This window comes from Sinocyclocheilus rhinocerous, unplaced genomic scaffold (genome assembly GCF_001515625.1).
Source record: "Sinocyclocheilus rhinocerous isolate Xijiao unplaced genomic scaffold, SAMN03320098_v1.1 scaffold780, whole genome shotgun sequence".
NCBI lineage: Eukaryota > Metazoa > Chordata > Actinopteri > Cypriniformes > Cyprinidae > Sinocyclocheilus > Sinocyclocheilus rhinocerous.
This window is the reverse complement of record NW_015654937.1, coordinates 388,060-398,254: the sequence shown is the minus strand read 5'-3', so window position 1 is coordinate 398,254 and position 10,195 is coordinate 388,060. Positions and strand designations below refer to the sequence as shown.

Here is a 10,195-nt window from a genome sequence, read left to right as displayed (position 1 = left end):
AAAAAAAACGTTTTATTTTCTGTGCATGCATAAAGAAGCTTATAGAATTATCAAAGTGTAACAATAGGATTAGCAGAGTAAAGCAACCTTCCCACTTCTCAGTTTTACAAAATGCTTTCTTAGTTCAGCTAGCTTGATTCTCTATCCGGTATGCTGGATTTGTTCGAGTGACTGGTTATCTCTGCATGCCCTATTTTTTTCTCCCACTCTGAATGTAGGGTACCCTCTGATACTGGCATTTCATTAGCATGAAAAGGGCTGCATTAAGGTTTCACTGACACCTTGTGGTGGGGAGACAAAGCTCGCAGGACAAACTGGTGATTGACATTGTCCCGTATAGGTTTCAATTCCACAAGCGGAGAATGTGAAGCTAACAGACGGCACTTATGTGTCATACACAGAGTTTGATATCGCGGTCACAGCATGTTTGGTGTCAGCCTCTAAAGCCCGTAAGACATAGCTCCATCATGCCCCATGAGACACACAGCAGAGAGTCGGAGCTCAACTCTTCTGAGCGACATGCATGCCCTGTGGTAATGGCTCCACTTAATTAGCGTTAGCACTGAGTGTCAGCACCATCAGATCAGATGCGTAATACTACACAGCCAGAGGAACCATTTTTCAACTGTATTCATTAAAGGTAAATTACTCTATTCAGAAGTGCCTCTATGTGATTGTTGTCTGAATGCACCATTAAAGTGCCACCTTCAGGATAATACATCATTACGGCATCATCAAACCAAAAATCTGTTTAGCAATCAATCACAGCATACATCCTCAACAATCCCTACTTCAAATACGCATTTTCATTTTAATATTCATATTTTGTCTTCTAATGATACTTGTCAAACAATTTTTGCGTTAGCTCAAAGTCAATTGAGCCTCATTGCCTTTCACATTCCATCACATCTGCCTCTGACTCATAAAATGGCATTTAGTGTCATTAATTTTGCATGACGCTGTAAGCTCAGTACTTGTGTTTACGGATCTCACCTCAAAACAAAATGTACTATGAGATGGTGTTATCAGAAAAAAATCTCCTGAAATAATAATAACTTTTAATAATAATAATGATAGTGGTGCTTAATTGTTAAGAAAACAATGTCACAATAAAACTACTACTACTAATAAAAAAATAACTACTAAAATAGGCTTCATTTTCTTTTTGAAAAATATAATTACTTGTTGGATGAGATTGAGAATTATAATCAAAAAGTGATTAATTTATGACCAAACCCATTAGGTATTTAAGCTAATATGAGCTCTATTGATCATGTTTAATAATATTACAAAATAGTTAGAAAGAGGGGGATATATAATAATCTTAAGGAAGATTATAAAGACAATGAGAGGATGACTTGATAAAATTTGGTAGTATTTACATTATAATCCTTTTCATAATGGCAGTGGCAATTGCCTCATCGTACCATTTAAACAGTGCAGTGTTTTTAAACCTTCCATAGATTTTGTTAGTAACTTGGCAATTAGAATTTAAGAAAAACTAAACTGATAGAGGATCTCTTATTTTATGTACAAACAGCTAGGTGGATAGTTTCTGAAGGTAACATTTCCAAAACAGAATTTTTGATATTTTTTTCTCCATACTGTGAACCAAGTCAACCCTGAATAGAAGCAATTAGAGTCTTAAAGAAAACTTACACTCAATTATGTTTGTAGCATTAAAGGGGTCATATGATGCGATTTCAATTTTTCCTTTCGGGGCATAGAGGAGAAACAATAATGTACAGTATGTGGAAAATTATGTGTTTTTTGAACTTTAAACCGCATAAACACATTTCATTACACCAAATACACAAAATAATGTTCTTTTTAGCAGCATCATATGACCCTTTAATGGTTTACATTGATTCAAAGTCAAAGTGGCTTTGTATTGTATTTTCAGCCATATACAATTGGTACAGTACACAGTTGAAATTAAAACAACAACCCTCCAAAACCCTGGAGCTCCAACGTAGATTAATACCAGATGACACAAAATTAACTAGAACATGCAGACCAACACACAGGACTACATAAAGGGCACATATACAGATATGTGTAAACATTTAGTGCAAGCAACACAACACAGTACAGTGGGAAAATAACATGGTGACAGTGTTGCATAGACCAGTAAACAGCGCTAAATGTGTAGTAAAGTGCAAATTAAAAATAACTTTATAACAATAAATACATAACAAATAAATAATAAATGATTCAATATAACGATGATAAATTATTCAAGGGTGATTAAAAAGAGAATTGCACAATGTAAACTACAGCTAAGAGTTGTTGCATTGTGCATGTATTATAACATGCAGCGGAAGTCAAGTCAAGTTAAGTCACCTTTATTTATACACGCTTTATACAATACAGATTGTGTCAAAGCAGCTTTACAGTGTTACACAGGAAAAAACTTGTGCTGATAATGCAGGAGGACATTAGAAGACAGTCAGTTTATCAGTTAAAGTCAGTTCATTGTTGATTAGTCATGTCATCGTCCAGCTCAGTTCAGTTCTCTTCCAATAGTGTCTGTTCAGTCAAGTCAACAATGTTGCCAGAAATTGTGTCCCCAATTAAGCAAGCCAAAGGCGACAGTGGCAAGAAACCAAAACTCCATCGGTGACAGAAAATAGAGAAAAAACCTTGGGAAAAACCAGGCTCAGTCGGGGGGCCAGTTCTCCACTGGCCAGACCAAACCAGCATGGTGTGGTTTAATTCCAGGCTGCAACGCACGTCAGATGAAGAAATGTAATACAGAGGTCGATACATTTGCGCAGCTACTTGTGGGCAGGGCTGCTTTTCACTATTAACATGAAGAAACATGAAAAGGGTATGTCAGAAGAATGAGAGGCAAGCAACACACATTCAACTGACGAGCGGTTACAGGTGTTTATATCAGCTAAGTCGAGTGTATGCTGTGGGTTAGTAGATATTTACATTTACATTTACATTTATAGGCAAACATTAATGCCTTGAATTTAATGTGAGCAGCTACTGGTATAACAGTGCAAATTGATGAACAGAGGTGTGACATGCATTCTTTTCGGCTCATTAAAGATTAATCTTGCAGCGGCATTTTGGATTAATTGTAGAGGTTTGATAGAAGTGGCTGGAAGACCTGCCAAGAGAGCATTGCAATAGTCCAGATATAGCTCCCAAACCATATAGAAAATGTACATGTATCTGACACAGGCAGATCTCTGAGGGCAACTGGAAACAGCAGAGGCAATATGTAAGAAAGAAAGTGAAACAAAGAATGACAAATGATGTATTTGTGCAGTTTGGATAGTTATATGATATATATTCAAAATACACATGTAATACAACATTTGTAACCCAAATGCTTCCAAATGAAACTGTGCATCAGCCATTTGTCTCTGAACTCAATTGTTTCCTCCTACAGAAATGCAAAGGCAATTCTAAAGTATTTGTCTTTAGTAATGCCCTTTGTAGACTGACAACAATCCATGTTTATTTTTTACCTCAGGATGTTGATGTATTTGCATACAGTGCCTCAGAGTGTCAAAAGTGCAGCAGAAATAAAGTTTTTTTTTTAATCATAAAACCATAACTCCATATTGTACCAACTCTTAATGCATCTTACTGCGACAGAAAAATATATTTCAGTGGAACCTAGACTCCAAACAATGTTAGAAATGCCAGGTCACAATTTTAACACAAGTATAACACACCATTGCCGAACTGTTTAAAAAGTGGGGAAAAAATATTATTCTAAGCACTGCAGCTAATCCTAGCATTAATGCACTGTTCTTTGTTTTTGTTTGTTTGTTTTTTGTATGTTTGCATTAACTTGACCTATCTATCTGGTCTGTTTTTAAAGTAGACACTTTCTCATAGTAGTACAGGAACATTTTAAGAGAGGCTCAAATAGACTGACAAATGGCTAGGCTAGCACTTGAATTTTTCACCTGAATATTTACATAAAATAAATAAATAAAATTATAAAAATTATAAGACTAGGATTTGAGAATTTTGAAACATAATTTGAAATAAATATTAATGATTTATATCTAGTCTAAGTTTGATAATGATTCTCACAAAACTGTATTTTCTGCATGCCTTTTTTATTTTTTTATTTTATTTTATTTTATTTTTATTTAGGTGTCTTACCAAAAATGACCCATTTTCCATGCATGACTCCTTCAATTGTCTAGAGGCCAGAGCAGATAGAGACCGTTGTCTTCAAGGTAAAAAAAGTTTTTTTATTTGTACTTTGCTGTTATTCTGCTTTAATTTTCACAGAATAATTATCTCTGTACCATCAGGTGACATAGTTTATCCTCTAAAGCCATGGCTTCTCACCCCCATAGTGCACTCTGCCAACAGCCAAAGAAGCACACTGTAACATGGCCCATGTCTGCACCTGGTCAGAAGTGGAGTGCACTATTGGAATATTAAAGGGAAGGTGGCGGTGTCTGGATGCAACAGGTGGGAATCTACTATAGAAGACAGGCAAGGTGTGCCAGATTATCTCTGCCTTTTCTGTTCTGCACAATATCTGCTTGAGACATAGACTTGACATGCCAGAACGAGAAATGCACGTGGATGTACCAGTAGATCCCTCCCACTACCCGCTGACTGGAATGCTGTCACAAAGGTGAACTCAGAAACTAGGGAGAGCTGGATCCAGATGTAGAGAGATTGTTGTTGTAATAATAAAATACAAAGACAAACCAGGAAACCAATAAATGGAAGGAACAGAACTGAGCACACCAACAAGACATCCATATATGGACATGGACAACAAGACCTAACAAAGAACAAAGGAAACACAATGGCTTTTATACCCTGGAGTTAATATGCTAACAAAACACACCTGGACAAAATCAGGGAACTAATCAACCAGAAAGCTACAAAGGGCCTACAAAAATATGGCACAAGAAACAGGAAAAGATCACAGCCGAAAAATCCAAATAACAAAAACACATAGCAGCATATAGACATCTTTAGCACCATGGAGAGCACCATCAGAGGAGGCCACGGCAGGAGTTGGGTTATTCAGTAAGAATGAACAGGACTAAGGATAGCTCCTCTAATACAGGTATGCACCTTTTCCCCTCTAACAGGGAGCCTCAGCTGCACGCTGTTAGACACAATAAACCTCAACCACATAAAAGAGAACAAGGAGGCCTCAGTAGGAGAACAGCCTAGAGTGCTGGATGTCCCACAGCCCAGACGTTGGACAAGATCTAACAAAGACAAGCTCTAGAGGGCAGATGCTTAGTGAGGGCATGAGTAGCCTGATCTTCCTTCCAGATTGAGGAATTTGTTGCACTAAGGGCTAGTCTCAGAAGGAAGTAATACTTCACAGTTACATTTTTACCCTATCCACTCTCCCTCACTTTGAGAATAAAGGAAATTAAAGGGGTCATATGATGCTTTTTTAAAGATCATTATTTTGTGTATTTGGTGTAACAGAATATGTTGACATGCTTTAATGTTCAAAAAACACATTATTTTTCAAATACTGTACATTATTGTAGGTCCTCTATGCCCCGCCTCTCTCAAACGCTTCGTTTTCTACAAAGTCCCTCCTTCTGACAAGCGCAGTCTGCTCTGATTGGCCAGCTGACCCAGTGCATTGTGATTGGCCGAACACCGCAAGCACTCGTCGGAAATGTAACGCCCCTTACCATAATCGCGAGCTTCATCTTTCAAAATAAATGTAAAGACAGTAAATAATGTCATTAGTTTTACCATCAGTTCAAGCCCGAAAGGGGAACAGAGTCGTGTGACAGACACAGTGATGAAGCTGGTATGTGTTTGCAGTACACAAGCCACGGTTAAGACAGCTGACTCCACTGTGATGTGACCCTGTCTCTCTCTCTCTCTCACACACGCACACACACACGATGTGCAAAACTCTGCATTTGAACAGTCAATAGCAAATACTTAAACTAATAACAAAACAGTAGCTGATTCAGAAGTGCCAGATTGTCATAGCAAAGTCAGAATTACTTCCTCTCCTAGGTTCATGAAACGGTCGTCCATAAAATGCATTGCTGTTCTGTTGTAAGTAATCTTAAAGATTCCTAAATGCATCTACTTTCGGAAGGCTAAATAAAGTGCTTTTGCTTTCGCCTAGAAATACACAGCGTCTCCCTGACATGGCTGTTTCAACACTAACTGCGGTTACTGAAACCGCGCCTTCTTTCTTTGCGTGCACATTTGCGGCGGGATTATGCAAATATTTCCACATAGTGGGGTAGATATGTGGGGGCGTGTTAGAATGAGCCGTTTTAGGGGGGCGTGGCAGAGTCTTAACTTTGATAAAGAATATCTCTTTGGTTTTGAGACTTTAGTCTTTGCAACTTCAGGGATCTTATCTATGCACAATCAGCTTGTAACACTCCAAAGAGAAAGGAAAACTTGAAATCGCATCATATGACCCCTTTAAGTTTTGCCCTCCCTGAGCTCCTGCCTGGCGAATTGTTTGTTCTGACACCCCGAGATGAATTCCCCAAATCCTGTATTTTAAGGTTACAGAACATATAACAAATGCACATGTCACTGCATTTGTGAGAAGACGTCAATCCACAAGTTTTTCCAACAGGTAAGACTATTCAAAAAAGAAATCACACTCACAGTTTTCTCATACAATCAACAAGAGCAGACAGAGTCAGGTTAATCACACCTGCCAAAGTCCATTACCTCAACAACTAACTGATTTACCTCTTTTTGTGATCACAGGATGGCCGCAGATAGCACCCTACCCTGACTAGGACAGTGTCACGTTTATATAGTGAATAACCAGCACTCTCTTCCACCTTCAATACCACTACTGAGGTGAGACCCTTGGGCAAGGACCCCTGCAGCAATATGGCTGTCCACTGCTCCAGGTCTGTGTTCATGGTGTGTGGTTACTACTGTGTGTGTGCACTTGGATGGGTTAAATGCAGAGCACAAATTCTGAGTATGGGCCACTATACTTGGCTACACGTCACTTCACTGTCTACCTTAGTTGACATAGTTTCCTAGTGTGTGCCTGTGTTTCCATAGGTACCCATTTGTTACCTTGGTTACTCATGAGTTAATTGATAAGTCTCATTTATTCCTTGTTTCATGAATAATAAATGCATATTTATAGTCCTGAGTTTCAGTCCTTGATTGTCCTTTCTTGTTTTTATATTAATGGTTTGCTTCTCCTGTGTTTCTGGTTTCCTGAGCTCATGTGTTGAGATATATCTACTTTGTTTTGTTTTTGGAAGAATTAAAGTGCTGCTAAATACAATCCTCTATCTCCCCTTGCCTTTGCGGAGGCAAACCTGATAGAACAACGGACCAATAATTGAAATGGATCTGTCAGCAGTATGTCTCCTCCTCCTCTTCAGAAAGGCGGGGCATAGAGGAGAAACAATAATGTACATTATATGGAAAATAATGTGTTTTTTTAACCTTAAACCGCATAAACACATTGAATTACACCAAATACACAAAATAATGTTCTTTTTAGCAACGTCATTTTACCCCTTTAAAATAATTCTTCATCTTCATTCTTCACCATCCATTTTAACGGGGCCTCTGCACTTGTTTTTTGTCTCTCTTAATCATTTCTTAATCCATTAGACACTTCAAACTCCAAAATTCCTTGATTGTCCTTTCTTGTTTTTATATTAATGGTTTGCTTCTCCTATGTTTCTGGTTTCCTGAGCTCATGTGTTGAGATATATCTACTTTGTTTTGTTTTTGGAAGAATTAAAGTGCTGCTAAATACAATCCTCTATCTCTCCTTGCCTTTGCGGAGGCAAGCCTGATAGAACAACGGACCAATAATTGAAATGGATCTGTCAGCAGTATGTCTCCTCCTCCTCACCCAGGGGGATCAGTCCCTTGAGGACCACACCAGTGACTTTTTTGACCTGGGAGCCTGACCAGGTGCAAGAGACGGCACCAACATCTATATTAGAGGGCATTCTCATGGAGTTTGAAGGGATGGAATGGACGCCGTGTGTGACGCTGTGTGTTTTGTTGTGAAAGCGAAACTACTTTGTTTGGCCTTCCAAAAGAGGACACAACTAGAAATCAGTGGTTAAGTTGTATTTACAACACTGTTCCAGAACAGTTCAACCCAAATATTCAGATGTGTGCAGCGCATTTTATGGAGGACTGTTTCCTGAACCTGCAGAGTAGTCTACAATGCGACTGTGCACAAAGTCTGCTTCTATAAAGTGGGGCAGTTCCAACTTTGCAAGGACAGCCTGGCGCTTCTGACTCACAGCCTGTAAGTATGTTTTTTATATTTAAAGAATTTGCCACTGACGATTCAAACGCGAGTTTTGAGCAGTGTAGGGTAGCGCTTGTTGTTTGTCGTTTCTCCGATCACAAATGCAGACATGGTTTTATGTTTACGCGGCGCGATACATAACGCAACGTGTAAAAAGACAGTATAAGTCATTATAATCAGTAATTATTAATTAATTATTGCAACAAATGCCTCGTTTGTAAGGGGTTTTACTGGTTTTGTCTCGTCGCGCCAGGACACGGCTTCACAGTATGGTAAGGGGCGTAACATTTCCGTCACATGCTTGAGGTATTTAGCCAATCACAATGCACCGGATAGCTGGCCAATCAGCGTACACCTCGCTTTTCAGAACGATGAGCTTTGTAAAAATCTACGTGTTTCAGAAAGGTGGGGCATAGAGGAGCAACAATAATGTACATTATGTGGAAAATAATATTTTTTTAACCTTAAACCGCATAAACACATTGAATTACACCAAATACACAAAATAATGTTCTTTTTAGCAACGTCATTTGACCCCTTTCAAATAATTCTTCATCTTCTTCTTCACCATCCATTTTAACGGGGCCTCTGCACTTGTTTTTTGTCTCTCTTAATCATTTCTTAATCCATTAGACACTTCAAACTCCAAAATTCTTCGCAATATGTCCTTCTAACAGCTTTCTTCAGGAAACATAAATTGACCTTTGACTCTTTAAGAACTACATTTGTGATTGTGTTATACATTTGTAGCTGTAATTTAATGGGAGTTTATCCTTTAGCTGGATCTGACAGACCCACCAACTGTTGTATAGGATGGTGTTGGATAAGTTATATTTCAATAAAATGCAATCAGAAAAAAATGATAATCAAGCACTTCCTGTCTTCTGTTCATAGAGCCTTCACTCATGGAAAACATGGTGAAACACCTGCATATCTTTTTACAACTGAAACACAAAAGGCCATAAAAATGCATGTGACCATGTATATAAGGCCAAAACAAAGGCATCGCAAAGCTATAGCATCAGGAAATAAGGAGCATAGGCCTCACCTCATCTTCAGGTTGCCTGGCTGTGGTTGTCCATCATAGATGGAGACAATGTCAAAGTCCTCCTCCAGAGCGAAGGTGTGAAATGACAACTGTATCCTGTTCCGCTCTCCAGTGACTATGATCCACGTACAGTTGGCATAGTTGGGGTAGCCGTGGGGAAAGCCAGGACTCTCTATAGTCCCATTGAGACCTTGTACCAAGCCGCCACAAGTCTGACCTAAGGACACAAAAACAGAAAGTTAGTGACCTCCATCTGTCATTACATTATTTTACATTGTATGTTTTTGAAACAGTTCTGCTCTGCAGTTATATATATATATATATATGTCTCAAGCATTCAGAAATCATGCAAAAGAAAATTAAGCAGTTTTACTACGATACAACCATGGTTAATTTTTGTAAGGGTTGTGATGTCCACATGTATTTTGTTGAAGAAATTTTAGAGGCTGTGTCATCTATATATAGCAAAAAGGTGGCCAAAAATTAAAGATTAAGTGGATATTTGAATTAAATGTTTGGTCAATAGCCTATTAAACAAGGATTTGATTGTCCTGTAAGTGTAGCAGCAGCAATTACATGGCCTTTGGCTCCCTTTGCAGGCATTTGTAATAACATGTAATGTACATAAATTGTTTATTTTGTATTACATTATGTATTTTAACAGTGTTATTCAATGAAACCATAAAATTATTAATTAACCAATCATTATTGCCTCATTGATTTTTTTAGGCTTATGAATGTGCCTGAAAGTGATGCACGGGCTTCGTTTTAACTTTTTTTTTCTTCTCTCGAAGCTGGATTGCTGATGTTTTTCACGGGCATAGTTGTCCATCAATTATGATAATTTGCCGCAAACATGAGGTGCGACATGAGGTGCGAGCGCGGAGCATGTTTTTTTTTTT

General features: G+C 38.3%; 1 protein-coding gene across 1 annotated transcript in view; it reads right to left on the bottom strand.

Annotated features, from left to right (window-relative positions):
- The window catches only part of LOC107717843 (CUB and sushi domain-containing protein 1-like), a 373,583-nt gene that overhangs the window by 359,417 nt on the left and 3,971 nt on the right, over positions 1–10,195 (bottom strand). Inside the window, 1 exon segment of the mRNA XM_016524723.1 lies at positions 9,294–9,510. Coding sequence (XP_016380209.1) covers positions 9,294–9,510 — 217 coding nt within the window.